At 45.2% G+C, this 23,123-nt stretch overlaps 3 protein-coding genes across 3 annotated transcripts in view; 1 reads left to right on the top strand and 2 right to left on the bottom strand.

Annotated features, from left to right (window-relative positions):
* Positions 1–19,847, top strand: part of LOC128908158 (olfactory receptor 4S2-like) — a 28,528-nt gene extending 8,681 nt beyond the window's left edge. Inside the window, exon 2 of the mRNA XM_054197789.1 lies at positions 18,877–19,847. Within this exon, the coding sequence (XP_054053764.1) occupies positions 18,912–19,847 (936 nt within the window). The 5' untranslated portion in view covers positions 18,877–18,911. The remainder of the gene's footprint in view (positions 1–18,876) is intronic.
* On the bottom strand, positions 2,110–3,260 carry LOC128909413 (proto-oncogene Mas-like). Its single transcript, XM_054201062.1, has one exon. It carries the CDS (start codon positions 3,258–3,260, stop codon positions 2,235–2,237), a length of 1,026 nt encoding a protein of 341 aa, XP_054057037.1. The 3' UTR covers positions 2,110–2,234.
* Positions 4,697–12,199, bottom strand: LOC128909414 (proto-oncogene Mas-like). The gene is made up of 2 exons (XM_054201063.1): positions 12,086–12,199; positions 4,697–8,916 (listed from the first exon to the last, which is right to left on the bottom strand). Exon 2 carries the CDS (start codon positions 8,893–8,895, stop codon positions 7,939–7,941), a length of 957 nt encoding a protein of 318 aa, XP_054057038.1. The 5' UTR covers positions 8,896–8,916; positions 12,086–12,199; the 3' UTR covers positions 4,697–7,938.
* Positions 19,848–23,123: the final 3,276 nt, after the last annotated feature.

Below are 23,123 nucleotides of genomic sequence, written 5' to 3' on the forward strand. Positions count from 1 at the left end.
ATAAGGGACGATGCTGGGAAATGTTTTCCACAGTGGAGGCAAAGGAAGAAGGACACATGCTGTCATTGAAGGACAATGATGAGCTGATTTTTAGAGCTCCAAAATGGTGGGAAAGGGGAATAAAAGGACTTCATCTCATGAAGCCTGACTGAACAATGTAGCACAGGAAACTGTCTGTGAGAGGCTCTCTGATTCTCTCTTGTAGGGTCCCAAAGGCAACAAAAGGCCTTATTTGCCCTGACCCCACCCATTCATCACCTGCCCATGGGACCAGTCGCTCCAGTTAGCGTCATGCCTGAGCAACCAGGCTTTACCCAATCTATTGCAGGAGTTGCACCTGTCTGAGGACCTGCCTCTGTCCCCTTCTCATGGATGGACCTTGAACCTATGCTCTAGCCTTGTTTGGAGTCTATCTCTGGCCCCAACTCCTGCAGCTCGAGGCTGGAGACCCCGGAGAGACTGTGGACCTTGTTCATTGCCGTACATTCACCTCATGAAATCAGAGGACACCCTTGGAGGATGTCAGTCTTGGGGATGACAAGCATAGGCAATAACTCCCAAGAAGAGGTATTCCAAAGATGGAAAACACATGCAAGAAAAAGAGAAAATAAGCAATGAAAATGCCAGTCCCTCTGATGCTAGAGGATGAGATTGTGTGACAGGAACCACTTGTAGATAAAAGCACATTGGCAGCACGATGTGCCCCACAAAATGTAATCTGAGATTCCACACATGGTGTCAGGGATGTGATTAGAGGCAGTGGGCAAAGCCCTCGTTCTGTTCTCTATCTGAATACTGGTGATTTATCACGGCAAGCAGAGACAAGGCCAGTGGTCTGCCTCATTGGGTGCTGTGGAGGGGACTCCGTTGGCATCCCAGGTGCAGGGAGTGGGTGGAGATGTCAGAGGAAGGGACGGGCATGACCAGGAGTGGTTCTGCACCTGGGAAATGATAGGAAGAAGAAGGAGCGTTAAGGCCGTAGGACGATCAGGGACTTCCCAAGAGGGTCAAGGGTTTGTTGTGCTATGGAGATCCTCTGAAGAGTCGAAGAAAGATTGAAGGTAGGAGACAGCTCCTTCAGCAAGATGGTGGAGGTGTCACCTCACTGACTAGTGTCATCAGGTTGAGCTCAGAGGAAGTGTTCTCAGAACGTGTTTAACCTGAGGTTACTTTCCTACCCTAATAGAAACAGCAGAATAACAGTGTCTGTACTTTGAAGTTTGTTATAATTTTGACATCTTAAATAGCATTAGCATTTTAATTCTAGTCTCAGACAACATCCATTCTCTTAAGGAAAACCCAAGGTGAGTGGTGCATTGAGGATTAAGTCTGACACGGCAGATGCCGTGTAGAGTGTCCAAGAGCCCATGCAGCAGCCTTGGCCCAGCCCTTTCCTTGGCTTAATTCCTTGAATTAACCCCACTGGTATTTCTGCGACCAGTCAGCTTTACTGCAGGGACGTGTCCCACGATTTGAGATGTAGTCAGCAATTCTGCACCACCATCTCCCCTAGAAGTTCATCCCTTCATTTTTACCCCCACAAAAATTTCCAAAATGTCTCTGTATCCCCCCCTTTTTTTCAGAGAAGGTGTCCAGTTTGTGGCTGGGGTGGTTTTGGCAGGCTCCTTCTGGTGAGTCCCCTGGTGGCAGACACCTGGGGAGGAGCACATGAACAGAGATGTATAGCTTCCACGTAGCTCTCCTGGTCTCCAACACATTGTGGGTATTCTTGCTTCCGTGTTTCTTTTTGAACAAATGATTTCTGTTTCTTTTTAAAGAATAAATGTTTGGGGGGTAGGGTGTGAAGGGAGATTGCTTTAATGCTTTATTGCAAACAATAATTGGTTTTGTAATTAGTTTTGAAAAGACATTTTTGACAAGATGTGAAATATGCAATGGCTTTAGAAGTGAGAAAGTTGGTGGAAAAGGAGCTGAAATGTTGGTTCTAGAGTGACAGGGGAGAGACAAAAGCAAACAAAGACCAGGCAGAGCCATTTTAAAACGCTGTTTATTAAACTTCGCACCCAAAGAGAGTGGCAGTAAGTGAAGCAAGCTAGTCACAAAGACACTTCTCATGCTTTACCATGGAGCAGCCTAAATAAACAGACATGCATTTGAAATTAGGATTAAGATATGGGGCTAGCAACATGGCTTGGTATAGCTCTAAATTAGACTCGTATATTCACTTTTCCCTCCACCCCCAGGATCTAGGGTGTAGAGCTTCAAAGGAATCTTTATGTTCTTCCTCTCTTTTTCCTTGTATTCCCATTTGGAAAGGTGATTGGGCAAAAAATGGGAGAAATGTAAGAGGACATATTGATGGTGTCATGGGTTTCCTGTTCATCTTTGTCATCTGCTGAATCTTCAAAGGCCCTCTGGAATGCCAGCTTGAGGGTGAACTTGATTCTCCGATCCCTGTAGCTCCCCACAAGGAAGTAAATGACGGGGTTGAGACTGCTGTTCACGCAGGACAGCACAAAGCCGATCTCCGGGGAGTAGAGGAATTTGTAACCCAAGAAGTCAAAGAGGATGAGGACACTCAGAGGCACAGCAAAAATGAGGAAGAAGAGGACGGTGAGCATGATGACGGTGAAGAGCCTGCCTGTTCGGAAGTTTTGGGAGCTGCACTTGACTCTAAGGAAGAGGGTGAGGCTGAAGAGCAGCATGAGGGGCGTGCAGAAGAGGAAGTCCAAGGCTCCGATGGTGATGAGCATGAGCCGGCAGCTCCTAGCAGAGGGGCGGAGGGTACACAAAACATAGCCCAGCGTGTTCAGTAGGAAGGAGAGAGCCCAGAGCAGACCCGAGATGATGCCGGACAAGAGCTTTGGGCGGTGGCTTCGGCACCAGATTGGACAAAGCACAGAGAGGCACCTCTCAATGCTGATGGCGGTCAGGAGGTACAAGCCGGTCCCATACATGAAAAGGTCGAGGAAGAGGAATATCCCAAACTGCACTCCCACGTTGAACTGCATCAGGTACTGAACCGTCTCAATGGCGATGCAGAGGAGATACCCAAAGTCGGCAGTGGCCAGGTTCAGGATGTAGACAGTGAAGTGGTTTCTCCGGATGCGGAAGCCAAGGTACCAAAGGACCATGCCATTTCCCACCATCCCACAGGCAGCGCTGATGAGGCAGAAGCTCTCCATGAACTTGAGGACAGCATATGATGGCTCTGTCTTTCCCACAGCCCCGCTGTGATTAGTCCCATGGGCTTGGCTTGTGTTGCTTTGGGGAATAAGTGTTGTGAGCTCCTCAGCCATGACGAAATACCCCAAATCAAATACATCTCTACTTTCTGTTTCTCTTGGGATCAGAGAAGAGACAGAGGACATTTAGTGACTGACACATTGCTTTTATTCTTACAGCTTTGTGACTTGGGACAGATAGCTTTCAAGGGGCATGCGTGGTTACTATCAGTGTAGGTAACAGCAAGATGCAAAATGTTGAGGACGGCCAAAATCATGCAGGAGTTTGGAGAGGTGGAGATTGGCTAAAGTGTGGCATCCATGCAGAAGAAGAAAGAATGAGCCCATTCAGCAGAGTAAAGAAAAAGAAGCAGATGAAAACGTTGCTACTTACAGACAGAGCAGCAGATGGGGAGGCCGTGACTTCATAGTGACTGCGTGTGTGTGCGCTTGTGAGAGAGGACTGGAAAATGGCACAGCAGAGACAAAACCCACCGCAAAACGTGTGGATGGTGAGGCACTGCTGAACCCCGTCCTCAAATGCTTACCTTCTGCCCTGTGCTGCTGAACTGAGCTCTCAGAGAAGCTGGGATCTGGCATCAGCTCTGGAGCGTCTTTCTCTTGGTGTCTAATTTATCCCATTGGATCTTCTGGGAAACACTTTGTGTGGAAAAGACGGGGAAGATGTTTCAGTCTGCAGATTCAGTGTGTGTCTTCTGTGATGTAATGAAACAGTTGCCTTAAGGAAGGAGCGTTTATCACTGTGCGGAGGGTGAGGATGGGATGAAGTCAGCAGCAGATGAGAACAGGTTTCTTTTATGTTGTGAAGCAATCTCACGTTTCTGCTCCACTTCTCTGGTTGCTCCTACAGTAGGTGGGGAGAAAATTACCTGCTGGGGTTTCTATTGTCAGCGATGGTCTGGGATGTTGCTTGCATCTGTGAAAGGCTCTTCGTGTATTTGTACTGGGGCGAAATGCTGTTATGCTAGGGATGTATAAATGAGTGGTTAGTACAGGTAGTGGGAAGTTCTCAGAGGAATGGAATTCTATTTCATTTCGTCTTTCTTGGAAAATCAGACTTGGTTTAGATTGGATTAGTCTGGGGGGCAGTATCCCTTTTCCCAATGTTTCCTTCAAAACCTACTTCCCGAGCAATGCCTCACCCCAAATCCTGCCAAGACCCCAAGGAGAAAAACAGCTTGTCCAATGCACCTGGGCTGGGGGAGATAGATCAGACAATGAGGCCTCCTCCCCTGGGTGCTAGGCATCAGTAGTCCTTTCTGGACACGATCAGACCTCACCTTCCACGCTGGGATGCTTCTGAGACTTCTTTCTGTCACAGTCTGTGTAAAAAGGTGCCTATTTCTTCCTCCTGCTGACAGACAGAGCCTCTCCAAACTGCAGCCGGGCTCTTACAGCGCCTTGATGATTCATTGCTCACCTCTGACCCCAGAGAAATAAAGCATTTCAAGAGGCTGCACTGAAAGGGACTTCAGAAGGGTAGTAAACATAGCAATTTATTCACAGCAATTAACAGAAATACTGCAGACGGGAAATAAGCTGGCTGTGTGCCACTTATAAAAGGGACAGGAAGAAAGGCCTGTGAAGGATGTGGCTCTGCAAGTTTTGAAATGGGCAGGCGTTGGCTGCAGGGGACAAACGCCCCTCAGTCTTCAGGGGTCACACTGTGAAGAAGCAAGGATCTTTCCCCACCTCCGCAGTCAGGGGTTGCCTTTCTTTGAGCAGACACGATCCACATTTTGTGATGTTGCGATTACCTGACTTTGTCACCTCTCTTAGTTCAAATCAAACAGAGCTTAGGATCAGACCGAGTCCTTTATCTACAGCTTCTTGCCTATGGACGCTTGCTTTGACGTGCTGTCTTTTTCTGGCCTGGGTAGGAATGAGTGACTATGTTTTCCGCAGTTAAACTTTTAAAGTATACAACCTGCAGGGCCTGAAGTGGGGATTCCATAACGTACCGTGGGTCCCACCAGCAAGGCCTGCCAAGACCTGTTGGCCCTGTTGTACCTTCTCTGCTCTTCTTTGTGCCCAATCCCAAGTTGCTTTGTGGGTTGTTGACTGTGAGCTGGTGCAACACCTAAATAGTGCAAAAGATACCTGTCTAGAGGTACTTGCCCCTGCTTCTGTCCCCAGTTAGCTGAGCTTGATTCTCCCCTTCTGAAGAGGACGTAGCCTTCTCTTACTACCTGCTGCCCCTTCCTTCCTGCGGCATGAAGCCACACCTCCATGAAAGGCGCAAGAGAAGGAATTTGGCAGCTGATGCTAGTGAGGGCTGCGAGGGGAAGGTTGCTCTTTGCGGTGTGTGTGAGGTAGGTTGGGGTGAGGGAGAGAAGAGGGCTGGTTGTGATAGAAGCTCTTGGAATGGAGAATGGGATAGTTGCTTGAAGGGGAGGGTGGGGATAACTTCTGGGGGACAGGGGCTTGGGAAAGGGAACCAAATGAAGGAACCGGAGAGTCTTTCATTTTCCTGCATGTGGTGGAAAAACTGGACCGTTCTGAAGCATCCACATGCCCATACACATCCCTTCCTCCAGGCCTTTACTGCACTGCAGAAATACCAACAGTAAGGTATGTGCCTTCTGCTGAGATCAGTGAGAAAATAAAGATGATTTCAGACTCTGGTATCTAGGAGTTCCTCAGAGGAGCGGAGTTAGGTTTGCTGCCCTTGGGCAACAGATGACACCATCCGTCGCAGGCATCACATGCCGCTGGCACATGGACCATGTTGAGGAGCACTCTCAACACTTGTGGCCTGGGCTGCCTGTATCCTTTCAGCTGGGAAGCAGAAATGTGGGCTTTTTTCTGGATGGTGGCCCCTGAGGAATATACCCTTCTCATGCATGACCACTGATCTTCTGGATGCTCTGACATCCTTCCAGAAAGATACCGAGCAACTTGGAGGACAAACTTAGCTCAGATGCTGAGGACATTCTCACTCTCAGGCTGGGCTGATTGTCTTGGTGTTAGTTCAGGGTGGAAAATCCTGCAAATGATCCCCATCTCCTTGCAGATCCCATCACCGACTTCTTTTGGACCACAGGAGATACGCTGCGAACATCTGGCAGACGCCACCGCTGAGAATGCTTGTCTTTTACCATGGATGATTGAGGGTGTCTACGATGGTGGTTTATATGCAAGCAGCACCTTTTAAGTGTCCAAGGTTGGATGTGAAGTGTTCACATTAATGTGATGTGTAAAATGTGTTCATATTAAATGCCGCGTGTCTTCCTGGTGGGTATGTTTAAGGACAAACTGCCAGGATGGAAAGTTTTTCACAGTTTATATTCATATGTTTTTATCAGTTGACGGCTTCTTCTGAGCACAATAATGTTTTAAAATACAATTTGTTTTCCTTTTAAAAAAAAAAAGGCTTTTGACATTTTTAATAATAACGGAAATGTTTCGGTTCTCCCAATGATAAAATGATTACAGATATTAAAAGGAAAACATTTTTAACATGTTTTCTGATAAATGGATGCTCTCTTCCCCTCAGCAGTAGAAGCTAGAAGGAAAAAAAAACCTTACTAAAGATAATTGATGACATAGACCTAATCTGAATCAACTATATGTGCATTGCATAACAATACCATTAAAAATTAAAGAATAGTAGAAATGGAACTCAAATTTCAGCTTTCAGGAATTGTAAACAGGAAGCAAAAAGCAACTACAGACATTAGGGTGAACCCCTATTTTTTTAAGTGGTGCATTTCAAAATTAATAAAAAGATGAATGAACAGAAAAAAACCACAATAGACAATAGAAGAATGTAGTTTCCCTTTAGGAAAATATTTGCAGATGAAGGCATGAGGAGGAAATCTGTAAGGTTTCTCAAAGAAAATTACCTGCATTGCCCTTTTCTGTCAATTTAGGTTAAAAGAGCAAATGTTACGTAGTCTGATAGTACGACACTTCAAATAATCATATCTTGCATCTCAAGGGATTGGGTATAGAGAATAACTTGTTGAAAATTGTATTTATTTCCTTTCTTCTATTTCCTATTTTTTCCCTATCCTTGAATGTATTTCTGTTGGTAGAGGAGATGTTAGAAGCCGTGATTCTTATCATCTGTCCTTCTTAAAGGAAGAAATAATACCTCAATACATGCTGTAGTTAGATGCAGATACTCTGTCCCAGACTGAAGGAAGCTAAATTAATATGCAACTCCAGCCCTATATTTCTTTGAAACACAAGAAAAGGGAGCGTGCAAGTCAGTACATAAAGTGGTAAGGCAAGTTGGTAGGGGCTGGAGCCCTTTTCTACTACATCACAACTCTCATGACTCATTTCAACAAGAGGATTGGTTCCCATCTCATTTTCAGAGATCCGAGTAAAAAGTGACTGAGAATTTATGCATTCGATATTGTTGCGCTCTGAAATACAGAGATTTATTGAGTGAGCTGCAAATTCTGAGCGGGATTCCTTTGATGAAAGGCAGACACCAAGACATTTCTTCTTATCAAATTGAAATAATTTAATGGCCACTGAAATGAAATAGGCACTTCTAATGTGGTCCTAATACAGGTCAGACAAATTCTGTGGTCCAGGTGCTTATGTGTTTTCACCAACCACAGATGGAGCTTAAAATCGCTAGCTAAAAGGTAGGGATCTATAATGAAGATATCGAAGGTTAGGTGGGATAAACCTTCCCCAACACCTCAGAGTTCTTCAATTTGTAAACTATCAGCCCTCAGCTCCAGACCAATGTTACTGTGTTAGGCACAGAAGGGTACTAGGAGGACATAGTCATTGTGTCATGGGTTTCCCGTTCATCTTTGTCATCGGCTGAATCTTCAAAGGCCCTCTGGAATGCCAGCTTGAGGGTGAACTTGATTCTCCGATCCCTGTAGCTCCCCACAAGGAAGTAAATGACGGGGTTGAGACTGCTGTTCACGCAGGACAGCACAAAGCCAATCTCCGGGGAGTAGAGGAATTTGTAACCCAAGAAGTCAAAGAGGATGAGGACGCTCAGAGGCACAGCGAAAATGAGGAAGAAGAGGACGGTGAGCATGATGACGGTGAAGAGCCTGCCTGTTCGGAAGTTTTGGGAGCTGCACTTGACTCTAAGGAAGAGGGTGAGGCTGAAGAGCAGCATGAGGGGCGTGCAGAAGAGGAAGTCCAAGGCTCCGATGGTGATGAGCATGAGCCGGCAGCTCCTGGCAGAGGGGCGGAGGGTACACAAAACATAGCCCAGCGTGTTCAGTAGGAAGGAGAGAGCCCAGAGCAGACCCGAGATGATGCCGGACAAGAGCTTTGGGCGGTGGCTTCGGCACCAGATTGGACAAAGCACAGAGAGGCACCTCTCAATGCTGATGGCGGTCAGGAGGTACAAGCCGGTCCCATACATGAAAAGGTCGAGGAAGAGGAATATCCCAAACTGCACTCCCACGTTGAACTGCATCAGGTACTGAACCGTCTCAATGGCGATGCAGAGGAGATACCCAAAGTCAGCAGCGGCCAGGTTCAGGATGTAGACAGTGAAGTGGTTTCTCCGGATGCGGAAGCCAAGGTACCAAAGGACCATGCCATTTCCCACCATCCCACAGGCAGCGCTGATGAGGCAGAAGCTCTCCATGAACTTGAGGACAGCATATGATGGCTCTGTCTTTCCCACAGCCCCGCTGTGATTAGTCCCATTAGCCTGGCTGCTTGCAGTTGGAAGGAAGATTTGTGCCGTTGAAGTATTCATAATGAGCGATTTCAGGGAGACCTGTAAGGAGAGAGGAGAGAGGTGGTAACTCCAGCGTGACTTTCCCTCATGGTGTCCTGGTGGTGTTTCTGGACTTGCTCCAGCTCGTTGTAACCCAAGCTTGATTTAGGGAGGGATTGCTGTGTTTAGGCTCCGAGCACAAAGCGTTGTTCAAAGCACTGATTCTAAGGCCAAATTCTACACACGGCCTGTAGGAAAAGTCAGATTGCAATTTATCTCTCCCTTTTTAAAATTCATTTCTAGAACGTCCTTTTTGCAGTCAGTATTGGGAAACAAATACCTTAACAAGCAATTATAGCTTACATTAATCATGTCTGAAAAGTACCTCTGGTCTGAATGAAAAGAAACCCCAGTGTTAACGACTCTGGGATAGGTGTCTTTGTTTCATGTAGCGAGGATTAGGTGAGACAAATCTTGTCCAAAGTGTGTGGAAGCTCTAGGCAATCAGCACACAAGTTTAATCTGCATGAAAGCTGATCGAGTTTTGTCTTTTGCATATGCCCAGAAAACATGGTAGAGAGTACTTAAAATAGCTGGTAGTTTTTTATGTTGGTGACTGATTTCTATTTTAATAAAGTATAGTTTAATGTGGTTGCTTTGTTCTCTTGAGCCCTATGTACAGACAATAAGCAATTCAGTCTGGCAGATCAGCCCATAGTGACTTCCTTCTCAGAGAGAAACTGTGAGAACCATGGGTGGGACAAAATGTCTGGCCCTCACAGGACGTTGGAATAAGGGCTCAAATAATTATTTCATCCCATTCCCTGAGGCAGCTCACCCCGCTTCTTCCCCCACGATACTGGGATGTGAATACGAATCTTGTGGGGGGAAAAAAAAGTTAAAATTATATTTCACACCTTATTTTTTTTTTTTTGTCTGGCGAGGTCAAACAGCGTGACTCATCCTCTCTCCCCACCAGCTGTTAATTTTGATGTGGGAAGGTAAATAAGTGTCTTGGAAGACAGCAGGAGATAGTTAAAAAGAAGAGAGGAACAAGTCAAAATGGGGCGAGCTAGGCAGATGTGAATCATTGAACAGTCTAACCAGCATGAATAATCTCTTCTCTCTTTGTAAAATCCCGTGGCATACATGGAGACAGACTTCCATAAACAAGCGAAACATGACAGATTGAATCATTATTGTTTCATCTCAGCACCCCGGATACACTGCATGGGTAGAGGCAAGATAAATGCCTGATGCAGGTAATTTCCTCGGCCAGCTGATGGCCTGGAGCAGTGGAGACACTCTTGCTGCGTTAGTCCGTGGAAGGCACATACGCCAGCAGTGCTTGGTTGGAAATTCAGCTGGGACCATTAAATCTGGCTTTCACCATTAAAAATGCAAACATCTCATTTAACGTCACCTTCAAAGCCGCCATTTGAATTAATGGAGGTTTATGAGGACCACCAACGGGAATGTATTTTATCCTAAGATAGCTCTCTTCGGTAGGTGTGCAGTCACCTGCCTGTCTTTGCTGACTGCAGATACATTGCAGAGCGCCAGCTTCGGCGAGAGGATTAGCGTGTGGCCAGTTGAAGTCGGCGGAGGTGAATTCCGCCCTTTACTTCGCCAAAGCTTGCAGGATGTGAAACCTTTAGGGTTGACCAAAACCATGGAACTTCTGGCACCGCACCATACTCTTATATAGGAAGATGGATGATTCCATCCTCAGCTGTTACGGGACCTTGAGTGCTTCTAGCGTTAAGTCTTTAGAGACGACTGGTCTCTAAAGGAAATAATTTCAGCACATATTGAAAGGGACCATGGAAAACAAAAACCATCATCTCCTTCAGAAGGCACAGAATCCACAACAGGAACATCCCTGAGTTCAAACTCACCTTCTCTTTCCTCATCTGGGCAGAGCAGCGTACTGCCTGACCAACATCACCTGCAAGGCTGCCTCTTCCCCGAACATCTCTAGCAAGCAAATTGAAAAGATGCAGCCTTATGACTTTGCTCACTTCCTCGCTACATGCTTTTGGGGTGGCAGCAAATTGTCAGACCTTGATGCAGGGTAGAAAGCAGCTGGAGCAGCCGTTAATTCTTTGAACCAAGTCTGAGGTGAGGAGAAAACCAGTTGTTAAATGGTTTCCTAGCCTTTAGAAGACCCAGTGCAGTGCTATCCTCTGCCACAAGCTATCTGAAGCAAATTTCCAGTTGATTGGAAGAGGACATGAACATTTGAGTGTCACTTAAGCTCTGTCTGAGCCTTCTGACCAGGTGCCTGTTTCAGCATAGCAGCTGTTCTACCTCCCTGCGGCAGTCACCTCCAGAAGGCAGCTGACCCCATCCTTCAGAAGCGTGTCTCTCTCCAATGGGCATTCAAGGAATGGTAGGTGATTAACTGTCTAACTTAAGCTTTTCAAGCATATTTCATAATGCTAAATGACATTGCCCTGTGTCATTGGTCACATTGCCAGGTACAGATATAGCTGTAATGGATGCCCTGTGGAAAAATGACAAAACATCAATAATTTTGCCTTCCACTGTAATGGAAGTGACTCTGTCACTGACTTCTGTAGACCATGGAGAAGAATACCAAAAAAGTCACTCACAGTTCTCATATATTTATTTATGACCTCAGAAAGACTGTTTTCTTCTCGTCTCCAAGACACATTCAAGATATGAGTCTACTTCCTTAGCGAAACTAATTAGTGAAAGCTTGCATTAAACAGCAGCAGACTGAGTCGAGGTGTTCTTTTTCTCCCTTGAGATTAACCATCCTTCCTGTGATTTGCATGATGAGTACCATGCAGTTGTTGTGGCAGATGTCAGTCTGAACAACCTTGACACCACAAAGACACTTTAGACTAGACACAAAGTTATGATGTTGTATTTTCTTGGCTAATCTCAAGTGAACATTTAAGACCAAAACTGCTAATGCCAGGTCCGTGAATAATGGCATCTTGTATTACAGAGGTGTATTTAGAGCAATTCAATAGCACTTGTTCATGGAGAAGGGTCCCCAGAATGAAGCTCTCCTTATCTTGAAAATGATCAAGACAAATGCTCACCTATAGCCAGTTTCCAACCAGCAGGAGAAGAAAGTGTTGGATCTCCTTTCCTCCATTTTTTTCCCTCCTCCCTTCCCCTCACCATCTCTTCAAAAGCACCGCAGAAAGCATTAGACAGAGTGCGATGTCAAAGATACCATCTAGGAGTTTCTCACCTTTTTGTGGATTCCTTGGAATTTCAGTGACTGATTTGCAGCAGCTGCCTGGTATGGATCTGCGAGGTAAAATTGTCACCTGAGTTCTGTGACATAGGGTCCAGATAAAATCCGTGTGTCATACTGTAGTGCAGGGCTAGTTAGACACTTTAAAAAGCCACGGTCTTTTCAACGTGACATCCGACAGCCAGCCAATCACTGACTAGTTTGTTATGCATCGGCACTTAGTTTTTAACCACTTCCCCCTTCCCTCTTTGTACAGAACTGTCACTGTCATGCTACTACTTCTCCCTTCTTCATCCAGCCACAAAGAAAGCAAGAACTGTGTGTACACAATTATACCTTGCCTCTTGCACTGGTGCTTTGTTTCCGACTCATCTCCCTGAGACGCTCCAGTTTCACAGACCTCGAAGGGGATGCTTTACTGCTGCTCAAGGTTGCACAGAATGAGAAATTGTCAGTCCTCTTCCATAACGCCCGCCGATGATTTCACAACATCCCTCAGCACAACTTCTCATTCCCCGAGGGCCTGTTGTCCCTGCCAAACTGGCCTGAACACGCCCATCGCCACAGAGTGTCCTCTCCTGACCCACAGCCTCTCCCAACACAAGTTACCACCCTACTTAGTCCCCACGGCTTCACGCGACCTTTCCTGAAGGAGGGTCCACCCAAACTCCATAGCCTTACCACACCTCAGCAGCTACAGTTGCACAACCTCTGCTTGTGCTGCCTTCAGTACGCAGTGCCCTTTTCTGATGTCAGGAGCTCTTTCAACGCAACTTCACACAGTATTACCTGCCACTTCACACTGTCTTTCGGCACAGTCCTTCACCACACCTCAGGCACTTCCAATTTCACAAAATCCCTCAAGACAGGCTCCAGCCTTGTACCTTCCATTTCCAGTTTCACAACTTCCCCCACCAAAGAGTGCCTCAGCCCCATCCTGCCCACCATCAAATTCATACCTCTTCACCACCTCATGTCTCTATCAGGACAGCCCCTTGTCAGCATCCACCCACAACACCTCACTCATCTTCTCACCATGCACAGTCCCTCCATGTGCATGAGCTACCACCACCGTGGTGTCCAGATCCACGTGCCAAAGTAAGTGGAGTGAAAATGGAGAAAACACCTTTCTTCTTTCCTGGCAGTAAGCACATCCTTAGAGGGAACTATTTTGCAACAGGAGATATCATCGACTCTTGATTTAGGTTTGTGCATTAAGTCACTTCTGCTAGTCCGTTTGGCTAGGGAAGCAAAGGGACATGAGTATGACGCTAGCGAAATTGCTGCCAAGTGTGTCAGTGGGTAGGGAAACTGGCAGATCTGGCCCAAATTAGCTTAGCAGGCCAGATACCCGATGGTTCATCTTTATCTGCTTCTGTCGTTTGTTGTTCCTCTTCCTTTCCCAAAGATTGTAAGACTGTTTTTACTTTCTTACCCAATTCTGTGTTTCCTATAGTGGCTACTGTTAACCCTTATTAACCTGGCCAGGACTCCAGGCTACAGCGTAAGATGGTATTTAAGTTACAGGACAATTTTCACCCAGAGCAGTATTCAACCTCCTCATTAATTTGGGGATTTTCATTTTCAGTGCATGGATGGCTGGCATTCTATATCAGGAGGTGGTTAGATTACTTTGGTTGTTATTGGGCCATTCTAAATTTCAAGAAATGTCAACAAAGTCGCAGGCAGTTGATGAAACAATTTATTTGTTGGCTATTTATTTATTTATTTATTATAAGTTAGAAGCTAAAAATACACAGTAGACTTCAGAGCAGTTTGAGTTGAGCTGATTCATGAATTAGCATATCTTTTGCTTTATTGTGTTTCATTTCCTAGATTCACCTTTGGTTGCAGATGCTTGATGTTAAGAAAGATGAGGGTCTTCTTGACAGCAAGATTGCATAGAATCAGGATGTCTTGAGTTGCAAAGGGCCTTAAAGATCATATAGTTCCAACCCCCTGCCATGGGTAGGGACATCTTTCACTAGACCAGGTTGCTCAAAGCCCCATCCAGCCTGACTATGAACACCTTCAGGGATGGGGCATCCACAACTTCTCTGGGCAACCTGGCCCAGTGTCTCACCACACTCATCATTTCTTACTTGTGTCCAATATAATTTCTTCCTTGTGTCCAATCTAAGTCTACTCTCTGTTAAAAACCGCTGCCCCTTGTCCTGCCACTATAGGCCTTGTTGAAAAGCCTTTCTCTGTCCTTCTTATGAGCCCCATATATACATTGAAAGGCCACAAGAAGGTCTTGAGGAGCCTTCTCTTCTTAGCCTTCTTCATAGGAGAGGTGTTCCAGCCTTTGGATCATTTTCGTGGCCCTCCTCTGCACCCACTGTAACAGATCTGTGTCTGTCTTGCACTGAGGACCCCAGAGCTGGATGCAGTACTCCAGATGGGGTCTCACCAGACAGGGAAAATCACCTCTGTTGACCTGATGGTCTCCCTTCTTTTTATGGAGCCCAGGATAGGGTTGGCTTTCTGGGCTGCAAGCCCACATTGCTGGCTCATGTTCAATTTTTCATCCACCGGTATCCCCAGGTCCTTGTCTGCAGGGCTGCTCTCAATGCCTTCACCCCTTAGTCTGTACTCATAGCAGGGATTGCCCCGACCCAGGTGCAGGACCTTCCACTTGGCCTTGCTGAACTTCACGAGGTTCTCATGGGCCCACTCCTTAAGCCTGTCAAGGTCCTCTGGACGGCATCCCTTCCCTCAAGAGTATCAGCTGCACCACTCAGCTTGGTGTCATCTGCAAACTCGCTGAGGGTGCACTTGTACCCATCGTCTATATCAATGATGAAGATATTAAATAGTATTGGTCGCACTATGGACCCTTGAGGGACACCACTCGTTGCTGATTTCTACTTGGACATCAAGCCATTGACTGTAACTCTTTGGGCGCAACTTTTGTTCAAATTCTAGATGTCTATTTTAGACCTAATCCCATCCTAAAATCAGGTCTGAGGTAGATCAGGTGAGAAAATTTCTGGAGAGGTCTATTTCTTTCCATAGGAGAGCCCAGAGTGACAAAGACTCAACTCAGCTGACTTCTGGAGGCATAAAAGAGCTGACTTCCTCCCTCGGCTTCCTCATTTGTGAAAGAAGGATTTTTTTCACTTTTTTTCACTGCAATTCGCTGACCTTTGCAAGAAGATGCAAGTTCTTGCAAGAGGCTTTATTCACTGGATTGCCAGTGATGAAATTTCATGCAAAACAGGACTGGAAGGGTCATCAAGAAGTAACCCCAGCCATCTTCTGTCTCTGTGAAAACTTAAGCATAAGCACCCCGTCTTTTTTAAGATGAAGGCTCTCTGTCTTTTTTAAAATGAAGATTTGTGGTTTATGTTTTCTTTTTGGAATACACAAAGACGTGAAGTACTGTTTTATTACTCACAATGCTATAAAGCCAAAGCAGTGGGTCTAATGGGGCTCTACACTTGGGAAAACCATAAAGCGTGGCTTACTGAAGGAGTCTGGAAAGGGTTAACCGGTCTGGGTCACGGTACATGCTTGTCCAGTTTAATATTCCGCTAATGCATTGGCTGTTATTTCTACTGGAGAAATGCTGAAATGCTTTCATAATACCATTATCACAGACTGATGGCTGTTTTTTCAAGATGTGTTTGCTTGAACTTTTCAGTGAGGACAGAATTAATCTCTCCCCCGTCACCCCTTCCTTTCATGCCATCCTTTCCTTAAGCCTCTGCGCCTCCCTCCTCCAGCCCCAGGCGCCCTTCAGGTGGGAGGTTTCCTTGGAGAAGGTTACGGACTGCTACTTAAACAGTTTTCTTAGCCTTCTTTCTGCTGCTGGGTTGTGAATGCATCCTTCGGTGCACCCAGGCCAGGCCACGCGACGCTATCCAGACAGCCCATCAAAACAGTTCTCACACGGGCAGAAAATACCAAGATACGCCTGTGACACAGAAAAGCAAGAAATTAAATCACATGGGATTATACAGCACCTCATAAGTGAGTGTTGGAAGCTTTCCAGAAGCCGTTCTATCTTCTCTAAAGACTCTGTGCTCTAACTCATTCCTACCAGGGAAGGCAGGTGTTGAGGAGATAAAATCATACAGCCCTTACTCAAAAACTTAGAGATCAACACGAAGGAGGTAAATTTTCCAGTTTCTCTGGATTCTTTCTTTTCTGTTTTTGTTTCCTTTCTTCTTTTCCTGATTTCCTTTCTGCTTTTCTTTCCCTTCTTCTTGAACAAATGTGAAAATGCAAAGAGAAATTTTTACGGAAGCGATCAATGAGCTGTGGCTGTCTTTGGCTGGAACCGCACACAGAGCTAGTTCTGTAGTCCCAGATTAGATTACTTTGTTATTTTGTTTCCCATTAGCCATCTGAGATTTTAGGGAAGAATGCTTGCAATAAGGAGGTGGTGCAATTTCTCTTCCTTTTTGAAGCGTTACCAGTCCACGTTGTATTTATTTTATTTTGCAATTGATTGCATTATATCACATATACCTTTAGTCTCTCCCTGAAAAGATACTTGTAGAAAAGCAAGACGTAACTTGTGGGAATCCTCTACTGATTTAGTCATTCTAGTCATCCTTTCAGAGCCAACAGAAAGAAATAGGCACCTCCAGCATGTAATTCATCACATCTTTAAGTAGACACCTTAGGCTGGTCATGAATTGTCCTACAAAGGCAGAAAAGTTGTTCAGCCTGGAGAAGAGAAGGCTCCAGAGAGACCTTAGAGCCCCTTCCAGTACCTAGAGGTGTTATTAGTGAGCCGAGTGATAGGATGAGGGGACCTGTTTTTAACTGAAAGAGGGGAGATTTTGGTTAGATATTAGAAAGAAATTCTTTGCTGTGAGGGCGGTGAGCCCCTGGCCCAGGTTGCCCAGAGAAGCTGTGGCTGCCCCATCCCTGGAGGGGTTCAAGGCCAGGTTGGACGGGGCTTGGAGCAACCTGGGCTGGTGGGAGGTGTCCCTGCCCAGGGCAGGGGGTGGCACTGGGTGGGCTTTAAGGTCCCTTCCAACCCAAACCATTCGATGATCTGTTTTTCTTGGAGATATATCAGAAAACAAATTATCCATGTAAATTTTATCCCCTTCTTGAATATCTTTTACCTACTGTTACTACAGCCGTAAGCACAGTAAAAGTCCCTGACTTTCCCAACTTCCTCTCTAGGCTTTACTTTGTGGGTTTGAGAGCAATTTTGGTTTTTCTCCATTTCACTGTTTCCTGCGGATGCTTAATCAGTTTTTGCCTGCACAAGACTTTCTGACGTTGCTGTCATTTTAAATTGGCGCTAGATAATTTGAATTAACTGAATGAATCATTTCATGCATCTGCTCAGATCACCGGCGCAAACGGAGAACTGCTTGTGTTGTCATTGGGCAGGGCTTGCAATGGTGATTTTTAACAGTAGTTGACTGGAAATGTTTTGATGCTGGGATGAATCCCATACAGCTGATAATTTGTTTCTAAGAGGTGCCCATTTTTGGTTAAACTTTGTAAAGAGTTTAATCTAGTGGTTTCCAGGCTTCTTTGACCAAATCAACTCTGATATCTTGGTGCATAGTAGCAAATTGGTAATGTTAAGGACTAAATCTTCTTAAAGATATATTTATTTACTAGTGACACGTACTGCTCCAGGGGCTGTAGTTGGAAAAGACCAAACTAAAGCAGCCCCACATTCACACTGGAATGTGACCATATCTGAAAAGAGAAACTGTAGAGGTGTAGAAACACCTAGATATAAGGAGTTCAGGCATAGCACACAAAAAAATGGGGATGGCATTACGGAAAGCTCTGAGCTACTTTCAGGGGACAAAAAGGATCATTCTCTGAAGTTAACTTTACGCTGGTGATGCTAATTTACTTATGCTCCTCTTAGTAAATGGAAAAAGAAAGGATTCTGTAAAGGGGCTTAGTTTAGCTGTTCTGCCAATAGAGAGACTTTGACCGCCAGCCAGACTGGCTGCACGAAACAGAAATTAACCCTCGAGAATATCCCCAGAGCGTGTCACAAATCGGCATAAAGTAAACTTCATACGCCGCTGTGACAGAAGATCTGAAAAGATCCTTTGCTTCTTCCTTCCTCTCAAAGGAACATTGCTGAGATTTAGAGCAAGCTAAATACTAGAGCAAGTCATATGTGAAATTTTTTGCTGTTTTCACCAGGGCAGATAATTTCCCCAGAACTCATTGTTCAGCTCATGAAGCTGCAAATTTGTGTTTCAAAATGTACATGCACAAGAGATTCTCTTTTTCTCTGTGAGTGGTTTCATTTCATTTTCTCTGAACAAGATAATTTTTGCTTATAAAATAAAACAGCATTCCAAGGAATACTTCCAGGTGTTCACCTGGAATACTTCCACGTGTTCTTCCAGGTGTATCTTTAAGATAACAAAGATTGTTTAAGATAACGAAGATTGTTATCATGGACGTGGTCTACACGGAGGGCAAACATGCTTTTAAACATCTGTCGTCCCTGCGGTGCTTGAGGTGAATGCTCTGGCTTTGTTCTTAGTACACCAGCCATAGATCCAGTCCTTTAAAATCCTGGAGGACGGGGATGGAGGGCCATATCACAGTGTGCAGCTGTCTCAGTGCGGTAACAGCCATGGCTGAAGCCTCATGCAGGGAGAATTAAACACCTGTGGGGGTGGAGGGGGAGAAAAAAGAAACCAAACAAGAAAACCACTTCATAAACTTAATACTAATCCTATATATTTCTCAGTCTGTATGCACTTCTGATAAAGAATTCATTATTAATAATGAAAAAACCTGATGAATCATTTGTCTTTATTTTTCCATGTGCCTAGGCTGTATATTGCATATCGATGCCCAACTGATTAACATGGAGAATGCAAGCACTGTGAAGGAATTCATTCTTCTGGGCTTCTCAGAGAATCAAGGGGTGCAGAAAATATTTTTTGTGGTGTTTCTGTTCTTCTATATGATTATTTTGGCAGGAAATCTGCTCATTGTTATCACTGTAATTAGGAGTCAACGTCTGAACTCCCCCATGTATTTCTTCCTCTGCTACCTGTCCTTTGTAGATATCTGTTACTCTTCCGTCACAGCTCCCAAAATGATTGCCGACTTCCTTGTTGAAAATAAAACCATCTCCTTTGTGGGTTGCATAGCGCAGCTGTTTGGGGTCCATTTCTTTGGCTGCACAGAGATCTTCATCCTCACAGTGATGGCCTACGATCGCTACGTTGCCATCTGCAGACCTCTCCACTACACTGCTGTCATGACCAGGCGTGTGTGTGGCCGGATGGTCATCGGCTCGTGGGTAGGAGGCTTCCTGCACTCCATCGTGCAGACTCTTCTAACCACTCAGCTCCCCTTCTGTGGCCCTAACAAAATTGACCACTACTTCTGTGATGTCCACCCCCTCCTACAACTGGCCTGTACCAACACCTACACTGTGGGCATCATTGTCGTTGCCAACAGTGGAATGATAACTCTGAGCTGTTTCATCATCCTGGTCATGTCCTACATTGTCATCCTGGTTTCCTTGAAAAGTCAAACATCTGAAGGGCGGTACAAGGCCCTCTCCACCTGTGGGTCCCACATCACGGTGGTGATTCTGTTCTTCGGGCCATGCACGTTCATCTACATCCGTCCGTCCAGCAATCTGTCGGAGGACAAGAGCGTGGCAGTGATTTACACTGTCATCACCCCCATGCTGAACCCACTCATCTACACGCTAAGAAACGGGGAGGTGAAGAGTGCCATGAGGAAACTGTGGAGTAGGAAAGTGGGAAGTGAAAATGGCAAGGTGTAGAGCTGTGGTAACATTTCCAAAGGATCGGAGAAAATCAAACACATGATCCCTTTTGTGAAAGTTCCCCCAGGATTGCCTTTCGAAGAAGAGCTTGCTGTTAGTTCCTGTTGTAATTAGGAAGACACTGAAGGTTCATCTTTTAATTTGAAAGACTTTGTGAACTCTGTGACAAGCCAGCATTCCCTTTCTGTTCTCTTGTCAACTGGTGCAGGCTCAGACCTGGGGCTCCTGAGCACTAACTGAAACACCAGTGTTTAAATAAATACTATGACAAATACTGAAAATGTTGTCCAGGTGGAGGATTCCATTACTCAGGTATAAGCTTCCAGATGAACTCCATCTGGTCTGTGATCCATTCGGCTGGGAAAGAGAGGACTGTGGTCACCTGCTGCTGGAAACAGAGGGCACTTTCTGCTTGCAGTGAATGCCTTTTTATGAGAACCCCATTGTGGTGTCTTGAATCCATGGGTTTGCAAATAAAAACCTGACATTAGGTGATAGTTGGGTCATTTGCTGATGCAGGTAACAGGAGAGGGACCTTCTCCCCTTCCCCTGCCAGTGCAACAAATCCATTCTGCGGTGTTCAAAGTCAGGTTGGATGGGGCTTTGAGCAACCTGATCTAGTGAAAAGTGTCCCTGCCCAGGGCAGGGGGGTTTGGACTGGATGATCTTCAAAGGTTCCTTCCAACCCAAACTGTTCTATAATTCTATCTTCTTCACCTATCACTGATGCCATCCTCCCAACCATCTCCTCTATCTTTCAGCTCTCAGGTTTTTTTATTTTAATGTTTAGACTAATACAGAATCATACATCTAATGAAAGACACTTTGCTGAATGTAAAAAATTAAGGAGTCGCCAAAGAAGGCATTTGGAGGCACAATTTCTTGTGTCAATAGAAAAAAGAAAAAAGAACTGTTGAGGAACTATTCCGGTATGCAAGACAACTCCTCCCCCAACAGAGCATATTTACACACCCACACAAGGGAAGAAGCATGTTTCCCATGGGAAACAGCTGGTACACCTACTCTCGGGAGAGGGAAAAGAAGAAACATGAGGATGAAAGACCAAACCAGTGCAGTGCCAGTCAAAGCTGTCACAGGGTGATAAGCTATAGCAGCTCAGGGTCTCCACCTGAGGAGCTACAATGAGACAAGAGACCCTAATCCCTACCTTGCCAGCAGAAAACCACCAAATCAGCTGAGTGAGGAAGGAAGAGAACTGCTTGATTCCGTCCAAAAGTAATTGAAGCACTTCTATTTCTTCACTTAACATTCCCTATAAACACCTGCACCCGTCTTACACCTCAGTGTGACTTAAGTAGGATTCAAGGTTACGAGGTGTTCCCAGCACAAGCTAGGGCTTATAACTTTAGATATATACACGAAATTATATAGATAGGTATATATATTAAAAATAGATACTTTTTTTTTATGCTTTTGGGGGTGAACAACAGGGGTTTTTTTTGACATCTCACTTTCGGGTGCTGCTGGGCAAATATTCGACCATAGTTTCTGGAAGGTGTTACTGAACACAACAGTGGGCTCCTCTACACTTCAGTAAGAATTCTTAGAAGAACTTAATTCCTGAGATAAAGGGTTGCTTCTGTGTTTTGCATTGTCTCAGTAAAACCTGGTAAAACAGTGAGGACTAACCACAAGCCTTTCTAAATTTTTGAAGTAATTTCCTGGTTTACTTCTTGTTTCAGATTTGTGCAGCAGATGTCTAAGAGATAACAGTCTATCGCACAGTTGCGGTATTTCTTTTGTGCTGTCAACGTGCAATGGTAAGAACGAGTTAGTAAGAAATAAGAACATATATGAGAAATATTAGCTTAGGAGAGAAGCAGGATTTATATAAATGTCCTGTGCAAGAGACATCTTTACTTCAAGAACACTTGATTGCAAAGTTAAGGTGAATATAAAGCTTGCAAATGGCCAGGTGTGGTGTTTATTTGAACCAGAAATTCTTCCAGAAGAAATACATGTCTATTTATCTGGACAGCATTACAAAGCCAGCCAGCAAACAAGGAGGCAAGCGAACCCTTGTGCGATGTAACGGTCTGGATGACTGCACTCCAACATCACTCTCCAGAGACTACCCTAACAGCTACCCAAAGTATTTTTAGCTCCTTGTCCACTGATGATTTCTGACAAAACTTGGTATGCCTCTGGGATCTCATTACTCCCGATAGTCTTGTGCTTCTGCTGTGTGATTTACTTCAAATATTTCTGCTACAATTTCCCCAGCTTGTGGGACGTAATTGTTCTCGTAGATGCTCTTGGAAGTCGCTTTCCACAGAATGAGAAATGCAGATGGAAAGTCAGGCTGTTCTTTTCAGCCACTGTAGGTTTTGGAATTGGCGGAGATACGGGCGGCTTTCTCAACATCTATGCAACAACTTGCAGCTGAGACGTTCTGATAAAAGCACCTAAAGTGGTCAGAGGAGGTCATCAAAGGACGAATAGCAAGCGAACTCTCAGAAAATATGAACTGTGTAAGTTTTCTGATGTTATTCCTTTGTTTTGTTCAAGTGTGACTGAAATCCTACCTTTAAAAATTAGCATTTCTGGTGAGCGACTTTTGTGAGGTCCATTTCAAGAATTAGAAAAAAAATCACTTACAGATCTTTCAGCCTTTGTTTCAGTTGGTGTCTTATTTGCCTTCCCCCCCCCCCCAGTTATATGTCATTTCCAGAAAGATCTGTCAAAAGGACATTGTGTCCTCTCAGCGTTACAGAGAGGGCTCAGGAGCTGACAACAGCACTTCCGATGTGCTCAGCCTTACATTTTCGGAGCTGTACGTGTCAGGCAATGGTGGTCATGACACACACACTTTGGTCTTCCCCACGGTGCTTCCCCTCTGCTCAAGGACAGGCACAGAGATAGGGATGGAGACACTAAGGAGACTTTCCTCTGTTGGGGAGTAGCCACTAGGTGAGGCTCAGGAGAAAGAACGGAGTGTCCTGTGATTGTGAAACAGAATTCAGACCCCGAAGGGCTTGCTGATATCACAGACAAGGCTATTACACCTTTGCCACTTCTGTCTTCATGGATAGATTGAACACTAGTGGTACTTGTGTGCTGCATGGGAATGCCTCAACGGTGAATTCACGGGTGTTGGTGAGTAAAGCAGGGTCACTGGCGGTGCATTTGCTACCCCACTGTCACTACAGGTGTATTTATGAGGTGTTGCGCACTAAGTCCAGCACCTGGGTGAGGTATACAAAGCCCTGCTAATGCACCATTAATGCAAATTAGCTCCAGATTCGTTCCTTC

The sequence above is a fragment of the Rissa tridactyla genome, chromosome 4, assembly GCF_028500815.1.
Source record: "Rissa tridactyla isolate bRisTri1 chromosome 4, bRisTri1.patW.cur.20221130, whole genome shotgun sequence".
NCBI classification, from domain to species: Eukaryota; Metazoa; Chordata; class Aves; order Charadriiformes; family Laridae; genus Rissa; species Rissa tridactyla.